Below are 26,345 nucleotides of genomic sequence, written 5' to 3' on the forward strand. Positions count from 1 at the left end.
TTGCAAAGCTGTTGCAAAGGCAGCTTGGATACCAGCCCCACATAGCTAGGAAGTGAATTCCTCTGGGCACCCAGAGCCCCAGGATCTGAGCCACAGATACCCACGTGTGGAACTCATGCTACTAAGGCATGTGGGACTTCCATGGTGCCCTCAGGGCCCCTGATCTGCCCACTCCTGCGGGAGTGATGAGCTACATGTCAATCATAACAGGTGAGTCTGGCTCCAGAAGGCTCCACAGAATCAACAGGATGAGGTTCTGGCCACCTGTGTGTTTGCCTGGTGCCAATGCGCTTGCCTAATGCCTATTTCCAAAATTGCGGAGGATAACAAATGACCTAACAGTGAAACAAAACCCTCTGTACATGTGAACCTCAGCAAACATCATGCGCATCTGCTAGGGACCAGCCCACGCTCGGCCTCCCATAGAAGTCTCCAGAATGTAAGGCTCTGCATGCCAGCAGCCTTCACACAGGCACTGTGGGGCCAACAGTCCACTCAGCCCCTGAACAGCAGGCCCTAGGGAAAGAACCTACGGCCGGCACACGACCGTGAGTTTGAAATAAGTCACTCTAGGAAATCAGTCTAGAATTGCAGCCCTGGTGTGACACAGAACAGAAAGAAACTTCATTCCCGAAGAAGCTAGTCTTTGAAAATAGCGATCACTCAGGGGAAGAGAGGGAGATGTTCCCTGAAGGTGGAGAGGCCAAGAGGCAGAAGCTAGAGAGGTTGGGGCCAGCACCCATGCAGGTGATGCTGACTCAGGCTGGGGAGGAGCCAGAGGCGGGACCCTTGCTGAGCAGGCCAGGCAGGAGAGCTAGTTTTAAAGCCACAACTAAGCAGAGGCTGCAGCCAGTGGAGCCAGAGGCATTATGCTGTGTGCTCTGATTCTCTTGTCTGGTCTCCTGGGGGCCATCAAGGCCAGCCCCATCTCGGGCCCCCAGGAGTGTGCCAAGGGCTCCGAGGTATGGTGTCAGGATCTGCAGGCAGCTGTGAAGTGCCAGGCTGTGAGGTTCTGCCAGAGCGCTGTCTGGAGCAAGCCCACAGTCAGGACCCTGCCCTGCAGTATATGCCAGGATGTGGCAGCCGCTGCTGGTAACGGGATGAACCCAGATGCTACAGAGTCTGACATTTTGGCATCGCTAATGAAGACCTGTGAGTGGCTTCCGAGCCCGGAATCTTCAGCAAAGTGCAAGACGATAGTGGGCAACCATAGCACAGCTGTTCTGGGCATGCTCAGTGGAACCGCAGGGAGTGCCCTGGCTCCGGTATGTACTGCGCTTACCCTCTGTGAGCCGCTACAGAGGTACCTAGCCACTGCCACCTCAGAGAGCCCGCCAACCCAAGAGGATGCAACTGAGGTGATGGCTCCATTCTTGTCCAATGGGGCCCTCAGCTTCCACCCGTCACAGGTGCTTGGGGGTGCTGTATGCCAAGATTGTATCCAGCTGATCTCCCGACTCCAGGGTTCTCTGGAGTCTAACTTGACCTCGGCAGAGGTAGCTGTCCAGGATCAGTGTGAATCCCTGGGGTCTGGCCTCGTTGCGCTCTGCAAGAACTACATCCGCCAGCAGTTTGTCCCCGCCAAGCAAATGCTGCAGATTCTCCACCCACAGGAGGTCTGCAGGAAGGGGGGCTTCTGTGAGGAGCAGAGAGAGCCTGCCCACCGGCTGGCTCAAATGGCCGCTGTGAATGGAGTCCCCTCTCTGGAGATGGAACTGCCAAGGAAGAATGAGATGCAGATGCAGTTGGGCCTGACCTGTGATGTGTGCTTGAACGTGATCCAGGAGATGGACAAATGGCTCATGACCAACAGCACAGAAGCCCTCGTCACCCACGCTCTGGAACGAGTATGTTCCATAATGCCCGAATCTCTGGTCCAGCAGTGCATCACCCTGGTGGAGACCTACAGCCCCAGCTTGGTACAGCTTGTGACCAGGGTCACGCCAGAGAAAGTGTGTGAGACCATCCGGCTGTGTAACAACAGAAGGCAGGCCAGGTCCGTTTCCAGGGCTGAGGCAACCACACCAGCCCTGCTGGTGGATGAAGAAAACCAGGGCAGCTTCTGCCAAGGATGCAAAAGGATACTGGGCGTATCTTCCCAGAATCTGGATCGCAAGAGCACCAAGCGGGACATCCTGAATGCCTTCAAAGGTGGTTGCCGCATCCTGCCGCTGCCCTACGTGCTGCAGTGCAACCGCTTCGTAGCGGAATATGAACCTGTGCTCATAGAGAGCCTCAGGTTTATGATGGACCCCACGGACCTCTGCAAGAAGATGGGGGCCTGCCACAGCCCCAAGGTCCCACTTCTAGGCACGGATCAGTGTGTCATGGGCCCCAGCTTTTGGTGCAAGAGTCCAGAGGCTGCTGAGATGTGCAACGCCGTGGAACACTGCCAGCGTCTTGTGTGGAAAAAGCCAGATTCCGAAGTCAAAGAGCAGCCATGACTGCGGCCACCAGAACCCAAAGCCTGCCAGGGCTGATTCCTCCTGCAGGCTTCTACCTCCCAAGGGGACTCTATGAGGTGGGTGCTACCCCACCCCCATGTCATAGATGAAAAACTGAAGTTCTCGGGAGGGAGTCAGGGGTGAGTGGAGCTGACATTCAAAGCCGTGCTCTCCTGACGCTGGACAGCTTCACCTTTCTGTCTCTGGCCTCATCACTGTCACCCCCGCCATAAAAAGGAAGTCCTTACCCCTGCCCCTGTAAGCCACCCTCTCCTGCCCTGCTGTGGTGCTGATGGCCTGGGGAAACCTGTCAGAGGCTTCCCGTGTGGGTGAACACCCAGCTATAAGCCAAAGCAGTTGTAGAGGGAAGGGTAGAGGGGACTGCCACTAGTCAGGCAAATGGCTTAGCAATAGGTCGGGGTGGGCATTGGGTATTCTCAGGTTGGGATCTCTGCGGCTGGTTCCCAGTGGGGTAGCTGGAACATGAGTGGCATTTTCTAGGGGAGGGGCCTGGCTTATTGGCTACCACCAATGAGAGGTATTTGGACTTCAGAGCACTCCTGTCCGTGTCTTGTCCCACCAACGGGCATCTGTCCTCTCACTTAGACTCCAGTCATCCTGGTGCTAAGTAGTCTGGGGTGTGCTTAAAATTAGGGGAACAAACCCCGTTGGGCGAGCTCCGGGGAAGACTCGAGGGGTATGGAATGGCTGTGCCATGGGCCATAGCAAGAGCTCCACCCTCGTGAGCAGGCCCTTTATCTGCTGAGCCTCAGTTTTTCTATCTGTAGACTAGAAGAATCGTGCCCGCCTCAAGGCGATGTTGAGACAATTCTAGATGTCCTCAAGCTCTTTCCCTTAGAGACCAGCACCCATTGGCCCATCGGGATCAGGAAAGCCTATCTTGGGAATCGATAGGGCCTCTGGGGAATCTGACCAAGCAAGCATTATATAAACCAGAAGCTCTCTCCAAATGATGTTTGCTGTTTTTATTCTAATGAAAGAACGTGGTCCCGGAGGCTCCAAAATCCCCTCCTCACCACCTCCCATGGGTGTTTTTTTTACAGAAGGAAGCTTCCTTTGGGGGCACCGGTCTGTTTCAGGTACCCACTGCCTTCCTCTCCTGTGTGTAGTCTTCAGTACCTCATGAGTCCCTCATTGACAGCCCCTGAGAGTGAGGTCACCAAGGCCTCAAGCCCAGCACCAGACCTGCATGTAGCTGATGCCCAAACATCTGTGATGAGCCCTCGAGTTCCCATGCATGGTCACCACTGCCTGGGTGGGGATGAGACTACCTTGGCCTGGCTGCCCAGTAATGTGGGTAGATTCATTCCTAAGGGCCACACCTGGCTTCTTAGGCAACTGAACTGTGCCACCATCCAGGAACATGGGCATTCCTAGCCAGAATTTCTAGAATCCTGTGTGCTGGCACTGTCGTCTGGATGGACCTGGGTCCCCCTGATCAGCCCTGAGCAAGATAAGGGAGTAGGAGGCAGTGAACAAGCTGCCTACTGGGTGGCCATGCACAGTTGTAGCCTTGTGGATCAAGCAATCCCAAAGCACAGCTTGAGGTTGCCATAGTCACCACTCAATGCTCGTTCATCTCTCCCCAGGAGCCCTGGGCCAGAGCAGAGTGGAGGCCCCTCCTCTGTCCTGGCAGTGATCCCAAGGGACACTTTCTAACAGTTGTATATGACATCTCATGGCTTTCTTGACCTGACATTTCCAGAGAGACATCACCAGTCAGATAGGCCTGGCCTGCCAGAGGCCAGGAGGTGCTAAGTGCCATGTCCTTTCTTTGTCTCTGGGCCCATTTCACTGCCTCCAGAGTTACAGTTGGGGACAGGCAGGATGGGGGTGGGGGCTCTCCTCATCCCTTCCTTTGACTCTCACACAACCTCCAGGCCTGGAGCCAGCTGCTTCCTCAGACCACTGATCAAATATGTCCCCACATACACATGGCCCACAGGAGCCTGTCTTGGAACACGCCTGGCAAGAGCCCCACAGGCCCACTGCCGACTGCGGCTGGCAGGGCACATATTTCCTATGCCCGGTCACAGGGACTCCACCTCATCCACACTCCTGAATCTTTACTCTTCCTGCACCTCATGGTGGAAGACAGAGGGACAAGAGGAGAGAAAGACGAGCCCAACGGGGGTAACAGAAACAGTTTACTCAGACCCACAAATTCACTTAGTGGCTCAGCAGAGGGACAAGGACCAACGGGACAACCTTGCATTCTGCTTGCTTCAGAAGGGACCTCGAGAAGAGCAGCTGTCCTCACCACGCCTAAAAGCGGTACAGATCCTTCCTGTGAGGGTGGGAAGCGGGACATTAAACATGCAGAAACTGGAGTTGGGGACCACAGTGCCCGAATTAAGGTGGAAGCAGAGGCTCTGGGAGGCTGGCCAGGTGCACAGATGTCAGAAACTCCTACCACACAGGCCGTGGGGATCCATCAGATGCCACCATCCAGCATAGATCTAGACAGGTAGGGACTCTGTCAGGGTCCATAGCCTCCAAACTCCTGGCAGGATCAGGGTCTGGCAACTGGTTCATTTGCTAAAAACATTCTTCAAAGTGATAGGTCAGTAACAAATGTGGGCCTGATGGAGATGGGCTCCCCCAGGTCACAACCCAGTCCAAGAGGGATGTCCTTGTGAGAACCCTGAACCCCTGCTGACCCCTCCAATGGAGCTGGAATCTCAGGGCTGCCCCTGTGGGGGCTTCGCATGAGTCCGTGCTGAAGGCTCCACAAGGTGAGTCTAAAATCCCCTGCTGACCTGAGCAAACACACCTCTGGGTTAGGCTGGGCCCCTCCACCAGCTGGCAAGGAAGGGACATCTCAACACCTACATGCGACTGGGAAGCCTTGCTGCTGCCTACGAGGTTTCCGCCAACCTGGGAGGGACCAGACACCCGTGGGATTCTGACCTGGGAGGGTGACTCGCAACTTAAGCTGCTTATTAGGACAGAAGGAACAGTTTCGGAAGACAAGGGAAAGTCACACCACTTCTGAACCAGTTTCTCAGGCTGGCAATCCCTAGGCCACAAGAGAAGAAAGCCCCAAGAAGGGCAGGAAGAGAGAGTGACCATTTTGGTAGGCAGGATTCTTTGGGACTTGGATCCAGTGATAGCATCTCAGGAGGGAAGACACTTAGGACACTGCCCAGGACCACCCAGGCCAGTCCTGCGGGACTCTGGAGACTGTGGTCATTTCACAGTGATCAGGATCAGGGGTTTGGGAAATACAGCAAGAAAACCTGCTGGCTGCCAAGCTGGCTGGATGCAGTGCTGACCTCTGCAGGGATGAAGCAAGCCCAGGGAGGGGCCCGTGCAGCCTGGAATCCAGAAGCCACACCTGAACCTGTACGTCTGGGTTCCCTGGTTGTCTGAGTTGGGCCCACAGGTGGCAGAAGGTTCGTGAAGATCAGATTTCTATTCTGCCCCCACACAGGCAGCACCCACACCAGATTCCCCCAAAGCATCTATAGAGACCTCACAGCCTGGATTCCCTCAAACTCAGGTTACAATACTGTTCTCAGCACATGCCAGCTGAGTGACCCTCCGCAGGTAAATGGAACCAGTCACAGTGACAATATGGTGGGAGAACTTACAGGATCTCTAAGGCAGACAGACTCTCCTGGTGCCCGTGCAGGATGCGACTACGTCCCTTGCCCTGCTGGCTTCTCTTGAGACTCTCCTAGAGAAAGCCATGCCAGCACAGGGCTTCTGTGTGAGCTGTTGTAGGCACCCATGCTGGGGGTTGCATGCCAGCAGAGACAGCCACCCCCGCCACCAGGAGTGGTGCAATCAACACACTGGGAGACTTAAAGCAAGCCACTTGCTCTTTCCTCATGGCCCCTTACTCCCTCAGCACAGAGGACCAGGTACATCCAGGTTCCATATATAGCTCTGAAATCAGGATTAGCATCTAGGAAGGGCCGACAAATGCATGAAGTCAGCAGAGGTCAGAGCACACTTCTGGGGTCAAGGGATTCCCAGGCTGAGGTGAGTGAGTCATAGATAGAGCCCCATAAGCCTTCCTGCCTGGAGACACCCCACTTTTGGGGGCTTACTTCAGGGGGAAGGGAACCAGAGACTCAGAACTAACAGAACGTTCTAAAACCAGGCATCTAGAAACAGCAGACTTGCCACTTTCCAGTCCACCACCTCAGTGTCCAGCCCCAGTCACTCAGCATGGCTGAGGAACACACGAGGGTTCGGGAGGGTGACAAGCCATAAGGCCAGAGCTCTTGGGGAGAGCTAGAAATGTCCCATTTGCTCTGTGACGCCCACCATGCCCTCTTGGGTCACTACCCACAGATCCAAAAGCTCCTATAAAATTTCAGGACTCCAGATCCCTAAACAGCAGAGAGCCACTGCAGTCACGTGGTGGCGGAGAGAGGATGAAGTTCACACCTCTAACCCATTCTGTGCCCAGAGACATGGCTTGACAGCTTGAAGCTGGCCATGGTAGGGGACTGTGTTGACACAGGACAAAACTACACACTGGGCAGGGGGAGTCTTACTCTTTCAGCCCTCTGGCCTTCATACACTCAGAAGACCCTACCTGTCCCAAGGGCCTGAGACATGAGAAGTCACAGAAGTCACCACACCCTGAAGGAACTACAGGATGATGCCCAGGCTCCCTGAGTGTTGTCCCAAGTCAGGTTCTGGGTGAGGGTGAGGGCTGGGCCATCCAAACAAAATAGCCCAGGCCAGCATCTTAGGTTGAAGGAAGTAGCCCAATACTCAGCCTTCCACCAGTATGTGTGTGGGCGGGGGGCGGGGGGGAGGGGGTTAGGAGGTGGGGCTTTCTACGCCCTTGAGAAGACTGGCTCTATCCCACAGGCTATACTGGACCAGCAGCCCTTGTCAAAGCACAGAGATGGGAGCGATGGGGCCTCGGGGTGGGGAGGTGGAGGGGCACATGACCGTGACAAAGAAGGTCGCTGCTCACTCAAGCCTGTCACACAAGCCTGTTAACATGCACAGTAGATGAGCCACATACAAAGAAACAATGCCAGCGACGACATTTGGAAAAGAAAATGACATTAAAATAATGTCAAAATAATAGGAAAATTTTAAGCATTGTATGTAAATTTCAGGAGACGGCGAGAAACTCAGTAGAGAGCAAACAAGAGGGGTGACAGGATCTCAGGGGAGAGATGCTTCAGGCAGAGTCTGCAGCAGCTCTGGGGGGCTGGGGGGACGACAGTCTCCTGGAAGCTGCCTTGTCAAGGTTAGAGGGCTTGGAACAGAGCTGAGCTAGAGCACAGATGGGCATGGAGGGGCAAGGGAGGTGGGGAAATAGAGTAAGAGAGGACCTGGCTTTGGATGACTAGCCGGGGGCAGGAGGTCGAGGGTCCCGGGGGTATGTCCAAGGGTTGGGGGGGTATGTCCAAGGGCCACATGGACCTTTGTCAGAGGTCATTTTCAAGCTGGGCAGGATGAAGGGCTCGCCTGTTCTTTGGAATTTGGCTTTAAGGGCAAGATAGGAGAACGGGGGCCTTGTTATGGGTAGGGCCGGTGTCCAGGTGGGAGTTGCTGGGACCAGACAGGAAGGTTCAAGCTGAGGAACAGAGAGCCACAGGCATGGGCTGATAACAGAGGAAATTGACCCAGCTCCAGCTGTGACGTGTGGTACCCTGCAGAAAAGTGGCTATTGCTGTGTCCCAGGGCAGATGGGCATTTGGAGCACCAGAGGATAAAGACTTCCCAGGTCACAAAGCCAGCCCACAGAGCACCCTGCTTTGCATGTGGGTGAGGTGGTCAGAGAGGAGACAAAGGTCAGGAAGGACTGGACATGGCAGTTGTTTCCAGAGAGGCAATGGGAACATGGTGGCAGAGGTTCTGGATCACTTGGGGGCTAGGACAGTGGCTGCCACTTGCTACCCCCAGTGCCTGGTGGAACGCAACCATGGGCCTATCATTTTGGAGGTACCTACCACCAAAGAGATCCACAAGAGTTGGGAACCTGGTCCCTCCGTCCCATCCCTGTAAGGAATAGGTGTTTCTCAAAGAATGATAAAGAATGATATTAGAACCATCTGAAGCCAGGCACTGGCCTATCCATTCTATATCCATTACCTGGACTCCAAACCAAGGCCACACATTCATCTCCATTCCATAGACATGGGCTCAGAGACAGCTAGCAGCTTTCCCAAGGTCATGTACGTAGAGCCAGAACTTGAACTCAAATCTCCAATCTGAGAGCCTGGGCTCGGCCTGCCTGGAGGAGATGGAGAAGCTGTGGGTGGACTCCCTGATATAGTAGGGAGATGGTACAGGGTGAGACCGTTCCCTCTGATCACACGAAGCCTACTGCTTTCCACAGGCCTCCAGCCAGCAGTCTTGCTGGGGACCTAAGTCGAATTTTAAATCAAATGCCGCACGGTGCAGAAGGCACTGAGTACCAGAGCCTGCGTGTGTAAGAGAGAACTAGGAGCAGGGCCAGAGAAGACTCCTCCACAGAGGGAAACAAAGCCAAACAGAAGTGATGGCGGCCATCTGCTGGTACAACATTTCAAAGCGCAGGTAGCCCCCTGCCGTCCTCAGGATGGTGGGCGTAGAGACAGCAGGTGGCTCAGTGCCAAGCCTGTGAACTACTTAAGCTTCATGTGGCATCACACATACCACACAGGCCTGGCAGGTGGCAAGTTCTGAATTCCAACACCCTCCCTGGGGTGCCATTGCTGTGAGTTTAGCTGGTGAGTGGGTTCTAAGCTACAAGGCAAGATTGGCGGAATTAGGAGAGGGTATGGGGTTGAGTCTATGGAGGACCAGAACCACTGTCCGAGGCCACACTTGAACATCTGCCTCCTGTGACACCTGCCTCAGGTCCTCCAGATGTGCTCTGTGCTTTGCCAGGCCTTGCACATCAGGGATCATGGGACCCTGAAGAGAGGGGGACTGTTGCTGTGAAAATAGCAATGGTGGGCACTGAAGAAAGATTCCCAGAGTTCTACAGTCAGTCCATGGAACAACCGTTTCTGCACATGGGTCTTGCTGACCCTAATGTGAACAGTGCCACTATGGCCAGGTTCTACCAGGCCCGGCCAGCTGGTCACAGTAAGTGCATCCCTAGGTGCACAGTGCATTATGATTTTGATCTTCCCTTGTATTAGAGCAGACATGTGACCGAGCCTGAGGCAAGAGGGCAGGGCTTCCCACAGGCTGTCCTTGTGTTCTGAACTCCTCTGTCTGAAGCAGGCACAGACTAGATACCGAGAACTAGGGAGTATGTAGAGCCACAATATGGAAGGAACCTGGGTCCTTGTCATGCTTAGAGGAGAGCTGTCAGAGGACACCAGCTGGTAACTCGTCTGGTGGTCTTTACATGAACAAAACACCATTGGCGAAGCCTCTGGTTTGTTGGGGTACAGTTACCTGGACTAGCTGCAGCATGCCATCTCTGAGTCTAGCTTCTATTCTGCCCACCTCTATCTCACCCTCCAATGTTTGTGGAGAGCAGTTGAGATGGGAGTACTCCCCTGGGAGAGATCTGTCCCTGCACTCAAAGAACAAGCCTGAAAGAATTCACATTCCCCAGGAGACCATTCTAGAGGCTGAGAGAGCAGTGGCAGAAGCTCCAACAGAAACTGAGTCAGGCAAGGCCCAGTGGTCCCTGGTTCAGACTCAACACTGGGGCCCCCTATTGTGGGTCTCAGAGCTACCCGAGGCCTTAGCACCTCCACTCCCCAACAATGCTGAGTTGACCCAGACACCTTCAGTGTCCATGGCCAGCTGGTCCCTATAGGGTAAGCCTACGTAGTAGAAAAACCACCCCCTGGATTGAGTCCCAGCTCCATTCTCTGCACTAGCTTGGGCCCCAGAGCAGTCTCGGCAGCCTAGAAATAACTTTTTACATCCATAGACCTTTGCCCTTCACACTCCAGCCCTGCTGGCAACAATGGTTCCAGTTAGCTCCCACCTGGTGTTAAATCCGTTTGCAACGGTCTCTATCAGGAAGCAAGCCTTTGCCCAGATCTCAGGCCTTTTCTTCTTTATGAGTTACTTTAAGACACACAGAAGTGATGCCGTGCAAGTTCTGAGAGCCTATATCCTTTCACCTTCCTGATCCCTCGTCCAGGGCTTAGTGTGAGCCCAGGGTAATCTGATGGAGGATGAGGGTCACCTCTCTCGTCCCAGGCAGCAGCAGCAAGCTCAGTGCTGGAGGCGGCATGGCATTGACACAGAGCCAAGGCATGGTGGCTAATATCCATTTTCAACTTCACAGGATCTAGACACGCCAGGAGCCAATTCCACATGTGTTTGTGATGCAGTTTCCACAAAGATTTAACTAAAAAGGGAGACCCACCTTGAATATGGGTAACACCATCCTTTGGACTGGGGTGCCGGGTGTAGTGAAAATGAGAAAGTGAGCTGAGCATCAGTGTTCCTCTCTCCCCCTCTTTCCCTCTCTCCGGTTCCTGACTGTGGATGCAATGTGACCAGTTGCCTTGTCCTCCTGACACAGCTTTTCCACCATAGGGACTGCGTCCTTCCTTAAGTTGCTTTTGTCCAGCATTGATAAAAGTCACTAAGGAAGGTGCTTGGGGTCAGAGGCCTCTGTCCTCACGCAGGATTTATAGAAGCACGAATATGACTGCTCTTCACCCTGCCAAGCCTTCCTTCAGCCAGGAGACAGTCATACCAGGAGGGAGGGAGGGCCTGCAGTTCTCTTCTTGTCTAAAGGGCTCTTCAATTTCCCAGTTCCCCAGTAACATCAACAGCAACCTCAACAAACCCGTCACATGCTTACCCATGTCAGAATCCCAGCACCCCGACCCCAATGCAGAAGAGAACATCCACTCTCAGGCACTTATTCCAAGCAGACTCCAAGACGCAGGGTGATGCGTGCAGGGCCGGGTGCTATAGCTCTTTACTTTTACATCTTTGCCTTAGTGAAAACTGACAATGACTCAGATGTCTAAAACCGAGAACTTGGTTAAATAAATAATGCCTTCTTTAGATCAGGGTGTATTATACAGCCATTAAAAATAGCGGCTGTGAAAACAGTCAGCCCATAAGAAGTGTTTAATACATAATTCCTTTGGGATTCAACATTTATAAAGCATGTATATATTTGCATCTTTAAAAGCCTGTAGAGAATATTCATCGCAGATATTAATAGCTTTAATCTCATGGGGTGGAACTAACACAGGGATTGCTTTCCCGCCTCATCTATTTTATAGTTTTCTGAAGTTCTGGGATGATTATGAGTTATATTTAGCAGGAATTTTTTTTTTTGGTGGAGAATTTTCTAGAGGGCAATCTGTCAACACCCATCCCAGAGACCTCCTAAATGACCATAGCCTTGTCCAGTGTATGAAGGAGCAGAGAGGCCCGGGGGCTGAAAGCCAGAGTGACACCTAGTGGGTGTCAGCAAAAAAGCCAGAGTGACACCTCGTGGGTGTCAGGTTTTCTGCTCAGCAAAACCCCAGACTCACTTCTGATCTGAGATTCTGAGAAAGCAGAGAACACAGGAAGACCAGATGGTAGGAAGCAGAGGACAACAACACGAGGAACACATATGTGGTGGGTCGTTACCCCCATCCTGGAAGATGTGCAGGAAGCACCCGACCACTCAGAGTGGAATATGAGACTGGGAAGAGTTTCTGGGAAATACGCAGAGGCTACAGGGAGACCCCAACCTAGGCACAGGCAGTAACAGGTCCAGAGGGAAGGTCTCAATGTCTGAAGAGGGTTCGGGCTCAACACAGGCCTGAAACTCAGAATACTAAGACCTCCCCACCAGTACTGTCTTCTTTTCTCAAAAGAGCATCCAAGATAGTTATTGTCACATAGACCTAAAAGGAGTTGAGGTTCATCTATCTGAGACAATTGCCATTGCAGTAGGCAAGAAGTCAGGGCCCATGAAAACAACTAGGTAGGCAACTCCAGGCAAACACTGCCTGCCAAGGCACGCTTTTGACCTGCAGGCCAGCTCTGGGAGCTGTTGCAGTACATGGGATAAGCCATACAGTAGAGTGATCATCACTCTAGGGTGGCCGTTTAGGTCCAGCAGAGCTGGGTCAAATATTGAGATTATAGAGGATGAGGAGGGAATGGATGAAAGGCAGGCAGCCTAACAGCCAGGGTGAAGCCCATGGTAAATACTGACCAGTCAGGTCCTACTAAGAGGCTGCACTACAGGCCTGGCCAGAAGAGAACGGCACAATGCTGCCATTACCCTCCAGGGCCAGTGCTGTCCCCAGCATTTCTCTGTGGCGTAGTTTAAGCTAACTAAAGAACTGGTGGCTGCATAAACTTGACAGATGTTTATAAGAGAGCCATCAGGGAGGGTGAGGAGGAACAGGGATGACCACTACACAGGCAAAAGAGGAGAGAAGACTATCTTCTTCCAGGAAGCCTTTCATGGTGACCACCTTCTCCAGTAGGGTGGCATGGCTAGAGCTTCCCTGCTTCTCACGCCTCTTGTCAGTGAGGACTGTTTCACACTGCCATGGGTGATTTCCTCATCTACAGACTCTATACTTAAGAGTCTTGGGTGCCAATTATGGTTTACTCTAACTAAAAGTCTAAATGAATGGATGAATGATGAATGGGTGTCTGGGTGGATGATGGATGGATTCATGGATAGATGGATAGTTGTATGTATGTAGCATGATGAAAAATGATAACTAGATGAGATTATGATGGGATGGTTAGATGGATGGTGGAGGATGAAGGATGAATTAATGATGAATGGATAATGGGTGGATGGATGTTGGATGGGTTGGTAGATTTGGGGTGTTGAATAAGTAAGTGGGTAGACGGATAGGTGAAATATGTATATATAGGTAAATGGATGGTTGGATGGATGACAAATGGAAAATGCTGAATAGATTAGATTAATGATGGGTGGATGGATGAATGGAGGATGAAGGATGAATGGAAAGGATGATGGATATATGGGTGGCAGATGGATTGGTGGATACTGAAGGATGAATGGATAAGTGGGTAGATGGACAGGTAGAGTAAGCATATATAAGTAGATGAATGGATATAAGAATGATGAATGGATAATAATAGATTAATGATGGGCAGGTGGGTGGGTGGCAGATGAACAATGGATTAAGTGGATGATGGGAACAGGAAGATGATGATGGAGGGAATAGATGGATATTTGATGATAATGGATGAAAGAACAGGTAGCTTAAAAGGTAGATGGTGAGTGAGGGAATGGATAGGAGAGTTGATAGGTGAGAGAGTAATGAATTGTTACTGTCTTAGTTACTTCCTTGTTCTGCGATAAAATACCCTTACAAATGAAACTTAGTGAAGAAAGGACATATTTTGGCTTACATTTCCAGAGGGATAAAGTCTGTAATGATGGGGAAGACAATGCAGGAAGCAGGGAAGGAATGGTGGCAGAGGCAGGAGGCTGTCTGGTTACACCGAATCCACACACAGAAAGCAGAGAATTAACAGGAAATGGGGACAATTGCTCAAACATGAAAGTCAGTTGGGGGGCACATTGCATATTCAAACCATGAAAGATGGACGGGTGAGTGAGTGGATGGTTATATGGATGAATGGAGAATGGTGGGTGAACCAATAGTTTGGTGGAAGGGATGCATGAACGATGGACAGGTGAGCCAGCTGCACAAATGGACAGATGAATGGGCAGAGAGCTGTACGGAAGGACAGGTGAGGAAATGGATGGGTGAATGCATGATAAACGGGTAGAGAGATGATAGAGTGGATATGAATGGAAAGATAAGAGGGATGAGAAACCAAAGGTAGAGGAAGAGGTTAGATGAAAGAGGGAGGGAAGGAGGGAAAGAAAAAGGGAGGGAGGGAGGGAGGGAGAATAGATAAATAGGTAGATGGGTAGATAAGAGGCTACAGGGGACTGGGGCCACAGAAGGATGTCCTTAAATTTTCACTACTTCTTTGTCACCCAGATCTTATCCCTGGTTGGTCTGTCCCTAACAGCACAACCCAGTCTGGACATCAACTCAGTATCCTAAGTATTGGAATTATAGGTGGACACCAGGCCCACAAACTGCTGCTTCAAAACTAATGATTATTTATTGAATAGACTCAAAAGCTTCCAAGTCAGGGCCTCTATTGAGAGCCCTATCTGCCCTGAGGCTCTCTACATGCACAGGGGCAGATGAGAAGCCATGTGCTGAGCCCACTGGGGGACAGAAGGGATCTCTGACCCCTAAGAAAATTCAAAAACATTATAGATACCTGTTTTAGATATCATCTTTGTGACAACTGCCATCTTTGCGGTAGAAGTCATCTTTGTAATAACTATGGGATATGGGTCTGGATTGAACCACTGGGATCCTTGAATAGGAGGACCCTGGGATCACCAGGAGGGACAGGATCTCAGCAAGGCTCAAAACCAACTTCTGTGTGCATGTACATGCATGCATGCCAAAGCCTGGCACACAGGGTACTAACACAAGCCCAACAGTGAAAGACTGGTGCCCTCCAGACACCACCAAGGACACAGCAGGCTCCTTCAGGGCTCCTCTCTGGAAGCTGTGGCTGCACTTGCTCAGCTTTCCCTGTTGACAAGGACCCATCATCACTCGTATGCAGTGCCAGTCCTGGCATCCAGGCCACTGAGAAATACACTGTATACCCTGGAAGTCACAGCTGCCTCGTGGGCAGGTCAAACACCCTGCCTCCAGCTCTGTCCACCTCTCCCTTCAGACAAACAAGCCAGAATGTACACTGCATGGCTCTGTCTCCACAGAGGACTCACCCTTCTTAATAGGGAGGAGTGTTGGGAGCCATTTGTCCAACCATTGGGTCTCAAAGCTCTGATCCCTCCCACTGGGCATTTACAGAGCACGACGACTTAACACAGTCTACAACAAGAGACACTGCGTGTTGCTCAGGGGCAGCATGTGAATTTTGAGAACGAGGTGTGAGGGAGATATTATGGAAAGATAGAATCAAATCTAGTTTTAAATCCAATGATATCCCAATTCAGTGATGTCACAGGGAAATTGACAAGATCCGAAAATCTCAAACCCCAGTTCTCTTGGAACATGAAAGCAAAAGATAGAACAGATTCCCACAGTGTATTCTGGGGAATTCTACCCCAGGATTTAATCAACAGAACAAAGGCACAATATAACAAAGCTTGAGTATTAACATTTATATGTAAAAACTAAATAGAAATGAAAATTAAACAAATTAATGACGGTTAAAATTTTTTAATGAAATGAATTAAAAGTAGAAGATTATGAAATGAAGGAAGGTGGCAAGTTGCCTGAGACCACTGCATGGAATGCAGGATGTGTGCAGAGAGATGCTGAGTCCTTTGCACAGGCTCCACCCTTCCCTTCCCACTCCCATGCTTGCTAATGTGCATAGCCGAATCTCCTGGAACTGCTCCTGCCACGGCAACGCTTGATCCCATGCCCCTCTCTCGCTGCTGCAAGTGACCCTGAGACCTGCCTGAAGCAACTAACACACTGCCGGCCAAGTGCTGGGAAAATGATATCTAAGGTAAGACTGGCACACTGCCAAGAGACACAGGCTCACTATCAGAAGACTGGTGCGTTGAGACCAAACTATGGGAAAGACAAAACAGTCTTAGGAGAAAGTATCTTTGTGGGCATTGGATATAGAAAAGCCCCCAGGGCCAGGGACGAGGGTTTAGAGCACATTTAGGAAAATGCATCTTGACATGTGGGGACTTGGAGATGAAGAGGAAAGGGTTAGGAAAGAGTTAAATTCCTTAACGAAAGCAGAGGGAGACAGCAGTGCCTGTGTAGTTACATCACACAGAGGAGGCCTGCATGTGACCATGAGAAGGCACATGCCACCTCTGGAGGACACTGAGTCACAGTCCGGTGGCCCCTGAGCACATACAGGCAAAGTCTGATGACATCCAAGATATGGAGGAGCTGGCCATTCCACTAGCAAGCTGGTAAGATGAAGAGAGAAGAAATACAGCCAGCCCTGCACGCTGCCCTGTACCTGCCTGGAGAGGCAGCCCCGGAGCTCACTATGGCTCACAGGCTCGCTGTTGCCCTGACTGGAATAGCAAATGCCCTAGGCATCAACATCACTGTCCCATGATGGAGAATGCACACCTTAGAGAGGATCCACGTGCAATATGGGGAAATTACCAGAACAAAGTTGAGAACATAAATCAAATGCCCAAAGCAGGAGAATGCCATTCATACCAATTTTTGAAACAAGCCCAGTGGTTGCATGTCTGATTACAGAGAGACACACACATTGTCTTGAGCTGATATAAATTGTGATTTATGAGTTGCTGCATGTGTTTAAAGTTCTGCTTTATAGGTAAGCTATAAAGAAAACCAGAATGGTCCACCCCAGCTCAAGATGGAGATATCTTCCAGGTAGAGAGCAGAGAGGGGGGTGTAGCAGCAGGGCAAAGGGTGGGTTTTATTGGAATCTATTGTTTTCTAAGTGTGGAGAGCAAACAATTGGCAGCTGTGTAATGGCTGAGCTGGTGGGGTTTCCCTGGGATGAAAACGACACCCTAATTCCACTCCCTACTTGGGGTAGTATGCCAGCTTCCTATCCCTTGACCCCAGGACCACAGGACATCAGACTAAGTACAATAGAGGCAGGCTGGGAGGAACTGAGAGAGCATTTAAATGTGCACTAGTCCACCTCTGCCATCGGCCCCCAGGCTGGTGTTTCACTGCATTCTGCACTTTTCTCTATATGTCAAAGATTCCATAATTAAAGAGAAGCCGCGAGAAAGGGAATGCTCTCCACCCCCAGCAAAAACGACAGACTCCAACCAAGCCATCCATCCGGAGTGGAAACCTGGATCAGTCCACTCCGAAGCTGCAGAGGCTCTTCCTGGCTGCCCCTTCAGCGGGCGCCAAGGTCAAATGTACCTGTGGGATGGCCCAGGGGTGGCTCTGGTACAGAGCCCTTTGGGTCTTGGAAGCGTGCCCTAATTCAAACTTACCTTGCCCAACAGCCACCCTCAGAGTAGCTCCTAGAGGCCATAACCCAGGATGGAGGGCAGGAGTGGGAAGGTGGGCTGTGGTCAGCTTTCTCCTGGCTCAGGATGCTCCCTGCCTCTTTTCCCTGTTTGACAGCATCAGCGACAACTCTGTGCTCTTGGCTTCTCCTAGAGTGACCTCATCATCACTGAGTCTTCAAGATCCCGGCAGTGGTTTCCTAAAACCACACTGTCACTGTCACTCATTCACACATTCATGCATCCACTTATCTGTCTGTCTGTCCATCTACTTATCCATTCGTCAATCCGCCTACCCAGCTATCATTTTATCCAGATAGCCACATACACATGCACACATACATCTACATACCATCTCTCCATCACCTCCCATTCATCAGTTCATCCATCCGTCCACCCATTCATGCACCCAGGCCCAACACACATGCCTAGCCCAGTCACTGTTTGATTGTGGCATCCTGCAGTCAACCATATGGACCTGACAGATCTCCATGCTCAGCTGACTTGTATTCTAATAGTGACAGAGGTAATATAAGTAAGAACACAAAACTGCCAATGAGAGAGGTGACAGAATTCCTCTTTGGGGATGGGGGTGCTATACATTGAGTGGCAGGGCAGTTCCTTGGGGGTTGACTGTGAGCGGAACTGAATGGTGATAGAGTCAGGACTGAGGGACAATTCTAGATGCATGCCAGACAGCAGGCAGCACACACAGTCACTGAGGTGGACAGAGTGTAGCTTGACCAGATTTTACCAGTGAGCAGCTCATCCTCACAGACTCCCGGGTGCTCCAGAAGCACCAGCCACGTTGTCCTATGGATGGGCAGCATCAGTCTTTCCTAGAGCTTGTTGGAATACAGCCTAAGATCCCACCTCGGAGCCTGGCATCCCAATCTGCATTTCATCCAGATCCTGAGTCCTGGACAGGGAAGCAAATCTGTTTCTGTACACCAGGCACATTCACTGGGGGTAAACAGCGCCCCCAGGTGGCCAATACTGGGTCATTAGAGTCTGAAGGATGTGACTACCACACATAAAGAACATGCATGCAGGGTACTTCAGAGAACCACAGTTGTGTGGGAGGCCATTAGGAAATCTAATGCTTTCAAAGGCTGAGGAAAATAGTGCTGGGAAGGCTGAAAACACGAACCCCAAGCACAGTACTGCGCAGGGCCTCCTGAGGGGCTGGTCTCCAGAGGGTTCCAGGGAACAGATTTGTCCATAGGGCTGGCCCAGTTTTAGCACTCAGCACCCAGAGTCCTGTGATCTATTCTGTTACAGGAGTCACTCGCCACACTAGCTGCTGTGCCTTGCCTGGGGATGGGGTTGGGTCCTGAAGCATGGACAGGCCTAGCAACACTCTCCCAGAGGGCAGAGTGGATGGCAGCCAGAGTTCTGTCTCTCTTCGCTTCCCCTTCCCTTTGCCTCTCCTTAGCTCATGAATCTATGGCTCTGTTATGGAAGGGAGTGCAAATATCACACAAGCCCTCCAGAGACCAGAAGCGCCCAAGTCCCCACATCCCTGTGGTGGCTCCAACTCTGCCTGCCAATCCTGACATCTGGGCCCCCAGAGGTTTGGGCAGAGGGTTGGAAAGGGCAGGTGTGAGCCTCGAGGTAGGACTGAATCCAGCAGCAGCACCAGCCTGTTTTTCAAGTCCCTGGACCTTGAGTACCCAGCTGGGAGGACAGCAGGGATCTAGCAGTGGATGAGGAGGGACAAAAAGCATGTGAATGAGGGACAGAGGACAGGGCAAGAGCCAACGGTCATTTAGGAAATCCAATATAGATGACATCCCAGAGCTTAGTGATGGACCATGCTCTGGGCTGAATGGTAGCTCCTGCAAAGAGATGCCCATGTCGTGAATCCCATGCATCACTGAGGAGGTGGGGAGTCTTTACAGAGGTGGCTAAGTTAAGATTCTTGAGATAACATCCCGAACCATCTGGCCAGGCGCTAAACCCAGCAGTCAGTGTCTTCAGAAGGAACCCACAGCAAGGAGGTCATGTGACAAGAGAAGCAAGCAGAAGACTGAAGTAATAGCTCAGTCAGTAAAGCACCAGCAGTGCAAACAGAAGAACCGAGTTCAGTGCCCAGAACCCCATGAGAAAAAGCAGGCATTGGGGTGCACACTTCTAGCCCTAGAGCTGGGAGGTGGAGCTAGGAGGGTTCCTGGCTTGCTCATCAGCTAGCTTAGCCTTCTAGGCCAACTCCAGATCAGTGAGAGATCTGCCTGAAAAACAAAATAGTGAATGGCTCCAGAGGAATGGCATGGAAGGTTGATCTCTGCTTCCACAGGCACATGTGTGGGGGGCATATGCACCTGTGGGCAGTGTGTAGCTTCGTACATATGCACCTTCATAGTGCACAGCCACATACATATGCACCTTGCGCAGTATTTACCTACTTATATACGCACCTGTACAGTGTGTACCTACATACATACACACCTTCACAGTGTGTACCTATATACATATGCACCTGCGCAGTGTGTACCTATATACATATGCACCTGCGCAGTGTGTACCTATATACATATGCACCTGCGCAGTGTGTACCTATATACATATGCACCTGCGCAGTGTGTACCTATATACATATGCACCTGTGCAATGTGTACCTATATACATATGCACCTGCGCAGTGTGTACCTATATACATATGCACCTGTGCAGTGTGTACCTACATACATATGCACCTGTGCACATATACATCCACATACATATGCACCTGTGCACATATACATCCACATACATATGTACCTGTGCACATATACATCCACATAATATGCACCCACAGTGTGTACCTACATACATATGCACCTGTGTACATATATATCCACATAATATGCACCCACAGTGTGTACCTACATACATATGCACCCACAGTGTGTACCTACATACATATGCACCTGTGCACATATACATCCACATGCATATGCACCTGCACTGTGTGTACCTACATACATATGCACCTGTGCACATATACATCCACATGCATATGCACCTGCACTGTGTGTACCTACATACATATGCACCTGTGCACATATACATCCACATGCATATGCACCTGCACTATGTGTACCTACATACATATGCACCTGCGCACATATACATCCACATGCATATGCACCTGCACTGTGTGTACCTACATACATATGTACCCACAGTGTGTACCTACATACATATGCACCCGCGCAATATACATCCACATGTATATGCACCTGCACTGTGTGGACCTACATACATATGCACCCACGCAATATACATCCACATACATATGCACTGCACTGTATGTACCCACATGCATATGCACCTGTACATATGTGCACACACATACATATGAACACACACAGAAGACAGAGGTAAGGACTCAGTGACTCAAGTCACTAGGGCCTGGCAGGGACAGAATGGGTGCCCCCTCCCTAGTTTTCAGAGAAAGAACTGCCCTGTGACATCATGGTTTTAGCCTTTGACCTCCAGGACTATGAAAGTCCATGGCTGCTGTTTTAAGTGTCCCAGTGTGGTCATTTGGTCCAGCAGCACAGTAACCACTGTGCCTTGAGCTTTAAGGATAGACAGAATATACCAACTCTGGCTTGAGTGAGGAGACTTTGGCCAGGGCCTGTGAGTCCAGGAAAGGAGAAGACAGGTGACTTCAATTCCCTGGTGCTGGTCAGCACATCTTAAGGTGGGAATGTCTCTCCGAACCCATTGTACTGATCAAAGGACCCAAGACTGGCGGAGAATACATACAGAAGATGTTGATGATGGGTCAAGGAAGCCGGGAGGGAGATGCTGCTGACGTGAGGTCCATTAAACACAGAACAATTAAAAATGCATTCAACTTCGATTTCGCAGAGCCATTTCCAGAATGTAAATACCAGGCCTGTCATTAAAAATGTATTTATCGTGATTACACAGGAGAATTCTCGGGAGGCTCGGGGTGTGTTCAATAAGTGTGTCTTTAATAATCCCATTTAATATATGCTCCCCAGACACTGGCACCTGAACCATCTATTTCACAGGCCTCAAATGCAGACAGCAGGTAGGCAGCACCCAGGGAAGGACCCACGGGCATGCTCTCAGCCTCCCGGTGCTCCTTGCCCTGTCCCAGTGTGGGAGCAAGGTAAGAGCAGACAACACTCCAAAGAGAAAATGTAATCAGAATAGCATGGAAACTGCTCCTCGCCGGGAATCAAGAGGATCCTGGGATACTGACAAACTGGCAAAGTTTAGACTGGTGCTGTGATCACTGGACCTTCCCTGGGTGGGAGCTGGGAGCACTGGACCTTCCCCAGGTGGGAGCTGGGAGCACTGGACCCTCCCCAGGTGGGAGCTGGGAGCACTGGACCCTCCCTAGGTGGGAGCTGGGAGCACTGGGTCCTCCCCAGGTGGGAGCTGGGAGCACTGGGTCCTCCCCAGGTGGGAGCTGGGAGCACTGGGTCCTCCCCAGGTGGGAGCTGGGAGCACTGGACCCTCCCCAGGTGGGAGCTGGGAGCACTGGGTCCTCCCCAGGTGGGAGCTTGGAGCACTGGACCCTCCCCGGGTGGGAGCTGGGAGCACTGGACCCTCCCCAGGTGGGAGCTGGGAGCACTGGACCCTCCCCGGGTGGGAGCTGGGAGCACTGGACCCTCCCCGGGTGGGAGCTGGGAGTACTGGACACTCCCCGGGTGGGAGCTGGGAGCACTGGACCCTCCCCGGGTGGGAGCTGGGAGCACTGGACCCTCCCCCAGGTGGGAGCTGAGAGCACTGGACCCTCCCCAGGTGGGAGCTGGGAGCACTGGGTCCTCCCCAGGTGGGAGCTGGGAGCACTGGACCCTCGCTAGGTGGGAGCTGGGAGCACTGGACCCTCCCCAGGTGGAAATTGGGAGCACTGAGTCCCCCCCGGGTGGGAGCTGGGAGCACTGGACCCTCCCCGGGTGGGAGCTGGGAGCACTGGGTCCTCCCCAGGTGGGAGCTGGGAGCACTGGGTCCTCCCTAGGTGGGAGTTAGGAGCACTGGGTCCTCCCCAGGTGGGAGGTGGGAGCACTGGACCCTCCCCGGGTGAGATCTGGGAGCACTGGACCCTCCCCAGTTGGGAGCTGGGAGCACTTAGACCCTCCCCGGGTGGGAACTGGGAGCACTGGGTCCTCCCTGGATGGGAGCTCAAAGACAGAATCAACTGATTCGCTTGGAAAGTAATGGCTGTGCAGGCCTCAGAACCATGTGCAGCTGGAAGCCTGGTTTACGAGCAGAGAGGGAAGGAATGCAAACTTGAGCTTCAGTCTTCTCAGACTGTTCAGCCCGTGAAGGCGCATCAGCACAAAACCAGCATAATCTAAACACAGAAAGTCACTGCACCCGCTCAGGGGATGGGGGAAGTTTCTGGAAATGACTAGACCTTCTGAATGCATTTTTAATCAAGCCGAGAAACGTCTGGGTGGAGAGACCGTGATGAGAAAGGGATGGGAAAATTTTAAATCTGTTGCTTTGCTTTGGGGAAAATCCAAATTTAAACAACGTACCAACCTTGGGATGTTTTGGGAGCCACCTCCTTCCGTCTCACTGCCTCTCTCTCCTCCATTTCATCCCCACAGACAGATAAGAAACAGAGGTTCTGTAAAGGAAGTTTGCCTGGCCCACAGCTCTAAAGGGGCGGTTTGACCTCTGGGATCCCCCATCTGTTTCTGAAGAATTCGAAGCTGTCACTCAGGAGTCCCGACCACAGGTAGCCTTCTCTGTCTTCCACACCCCATAAGGTCCCAAAGTAGGACTTACACCCAGGAAGTGCCTTCAAAAGCCTGACTGCCCCACGAAAGCAGCTCACTACCCAAACACCAGACACTGATCCAGAGAGTTCCACAGCCTGCACCTTTAGCCAAGCTGAGAGTGGAGGAAGCAAGCATTCCAGAAATTTCCAGGGAAGGTATCCAAGGGGGTGGGAACAGAATAACTAGATTGCTGGCGTCCAAAGTCTGGGGACTTTTATTGGATGTAGAAGAAGAAAGGAGACTCCCTCCATCCTTGTGGCGGCAAAAGGAGACACTCCATTGGGCAGGAAGGTGCCCCTCACACTTGCCCTCCCCAAGTAACACCCCTAAGGGAAGCTTTTAGTGCTACTGCCCAGAGAAGCTGATGCTACTAGAATCTTATGTTCATCCGTCTGTGCATTTTTCATTATTGCACACACGTATACACATGTGCTCTGATGCATGTGCGGGAAGCCAGAGAACAACTTAAGAAGTTCTGCTCCTACTATGTGGTTCCAGAGGTTGAGCTCAGATTGACAGGCTTGGTGGCAAATGCCTTTACCCACTGAGCCACCTCACCGGTCCCACCACTGGAATTTAACACCTAATTTATTCTGCAGAAGTATTCCCTTCCTCAAGCCCTAGAACAGCAAGACACGTTGAGAGCATCAGGATCACATGAGGACAGCTTCCCCTCCACACAGGAACGTGGCCCGTTCCTGACCCCCTTTCCCAGCATTGCAGGAACAGACTGATGTGTGAAGAGGTGAGTTCCTGGCTGGGAGAGCTGGTGCAGAAAGGCTGTGGGGCGGGGGGGGGGGGGCGGGGGCGGGGGGCGGGGGGAGGGCAGTGACAAAACCCAAGGGGCTTTAGCACCACAGTGACCTGGGCAGTTCACCCCAGGTAACACTGTTATTGCAAAAAACCCAACCCGGAGCACCATGGGAACACATTCCTAACGTGCCACAGAGGGGTGACAAGTAGGGTGCCAGAGCCCTGTGGTACAAGCAAAGTCAAAGCTCAACAGAGACCCACAGCAAGCAGGTGTAAGCGGCTCTTCCTGCAAGCCCTTCTGATGAGTCGGGCACAGGGATGCAGGCCTGGTCTCAGCAGTCTGGGCACAGAGGCAAGAAACTGCATGATGGGTTTCTAGGCTAGCCTAGGATACAGACCCTAACCCAAACAAGCAAACGGTCCCAACTGGCAGGTCTTTTTCAAACCCAAATTAAAATGAATTAATCACTACCGGAAAAACACACAAAGAAGGCAAAATGATCCCACACCAAGAGGGACTACAGTGGTAAATTCCCGTGGGAGAAAAGATCCCACCCGAAGCCCGAGAGGTCCTCACGCCCCGACCAGAACTGATGATGATAATGGCCAAAATGGTCTCTGCAGCCTCCTCCTCCCTCCACCCCTCTCAGACATCAAAGATGGTCTGATGTCTTTGGGCCCAATTCATGTTTCACGGATAAAGAGATACCCGCCTGGGTGGGTTATTTATTTACAGTTCTTTGGCTAAGCCGGATAGAAAGCAAACTACCCTAACAATGAGGCCAGCCTGAGCTTTGGGGGGCTTGGGAGCTGCCTCGAGAGTCCAGAGCAGAGCCAGCGATATTGTGCAGTGACCTGGATTCACGCTGCCAGCCTCCTCCGAGGAGGAGGAGGCAAAAAGAGCCCCCAAGAAAACAACAGACAGAAAAGAGCCAGGAAAGAAGCCTTCCAAACAGTTGTCCGTCTGCCAGGGCCCTTTGTCCCGCTGACGAAACTCCTAATCCGCTTTTGACATCTCCATTATGTCTTTCTAGCCGTGGGGCCCACTAGTGGGCTGAAGATGCAGGAGCCCAGGTGGGACTCCGGCCTCCGCAAGGAAACTGTGAGACGAAGACCCACAGGTATAGGAAAAGAAAAGCCCATCGGGCTGACTTACCGCCACAGAGAACTTTCCAGAACCTTCCCCATGTCTGCATGGTAGTACTTCGTCAGGATCAAGATGACCTGTGGTGTCAACAGAAAGGAAAAATGTAGACATCAGCTGGTTTCAAGGTTCTGAGAGAGGATTGCGGTGACACTTTCCACCCAAACCACACTGGGACCCCCCCCCCAAACCACACTGCCTGATGGCAATGTATCACAACTCTGAGACACGGGCCTTGCTTCTGCTTGGGAAATGTCCTTCTTCCCTTTAGGATGACTCTGGAGACAAACCAATCCTGCTGCCACTCGGTGGGAATCATTAAACTCGGCCTCAGAGAATCCCAAACTGTGACCAAATATTCAGCAAGGCTCTGGTCCCAGTATCCACACGGTGATTAACACTATCAACTGGACAGGATCTAGAGTCGCCTAGGAGACAAGTCTTCAGGTGTGTCTATGGCGGATTTTCTATACCGGGTTAATTGATGTGGGAAGATCATGATGAGGTGTGTGGTACCAAGCCATGGACTGGGCCCTGGATTAGGGAAAAAGGAGCGAGTGGACTGAGCATCAGCACTCGTTTCTCTGCTTCCTTCCAGTGGATGAGATGCCACCAGCTGCCTCATGTTCTTGCTGCTGTGCCTTCCCCACCATGATGGACTGGACCCCTCCAGCTGTGCACTAAAACAAAGCCTTCCTCTGCTATGATCCTTTTGTGGGGTATTTTGCCACAACAATGAAGAAAGTAAACCGAACAAGTGCGAAGCACATCTGGCAAGCTTCTGAGGGCAGGGCCGTGTGCACATCAAGGCGCCCATATATTCCCTGCAACCCATGGAAAAAGCTGCCTGCTGTGGCTGACCTAGAGAGAAGCCGGCCCCTGAGGCTGTGCTGTCATTCCCTGTCCTGGACTGCAGAGCGATGACAGGGGTTGGGAGGTGAGGGTGACAGCCAGAGGGGTCCATAAATCACCAGCAGACACTTTTATTTGTTAAACTACTCAACACACAAGGGGCCCATGACCAAGCAGTGAAGAAAATACAACTGCTCAGAGAATGGGAAAAAAATGTGTTCCAAAGCTCTCAGATGATCTTCAAAGCCCATGCATATAAGACAAAGAAAGAAAGAGAAGAGGGAGGAATGGAGAAAGGAACAAGGGAGAGAGGGAAGGAAGGAAGGGAGGGAGGGAGGGAGGGAGGGAGGGAGGGAGGGAGGGAGGGAAGAAGGGAAGCGGGCCATACAACCCAGGAGGAGACACATTGGTTTGCAATTACTCTGCTAGTGGCTGGATTCTCATGAACAACAAAATCCATT

The 26,345-nt window shown here is 51.7% G+C and overlaps 2 protein-coding genes across 2 annotated transcripts in view; one reads left to right on the top strand and one right to left on the bottom strand.

Moving 5' to 3' along the window:
* Window positions 1-26,345, bottom strand: part of Sorcs2 (sortilin related VPS10 domain containing receptor 2) — a 379,314-nt gene that overhangs the window by 193,159 nt on the left and 159,810 nt on the right. The window contains exon 2 of the mRNA XM_041636558.1: window positions 25,045-25,112. Within this exon, the coding sequence (XP_041492492.1) occupies window positions 25,045-25,112 (68 nt within the window). The remainder of the gene's footprint in view (window positions 1-25,044; window positions 25,113-26,345) is intronic.
* Window positions 870-3,051, top strand: Psapl1 (prosaposin like 1). The gene has a single exon (XM_041636559.1). It carries the CDS (start codon window positions 870-872, stop codon window positions 2,442-2,444), a length of 1,575 nt encoding a protein of 524 aa, XP_041492493.1. The 3' UTR covers window positions 2,445-3,051.

Source organism: Microtus oregoni, unplaced genomic scaffold (genome assembly GCF_018167655.1).
Source record: "Microtus oregoni isolate MIOR12 unplaced genomic scaffold, Mior012 000049F_ref0000343, whole genome shotgun sequence".
Classification (NCBI taxonomy): domain Eukaryota; kingdom Metazoa; phylum Chordata; class Mammalia; order Rodentia; family Cricetidae; genus Microtus; species Microtus oregoni.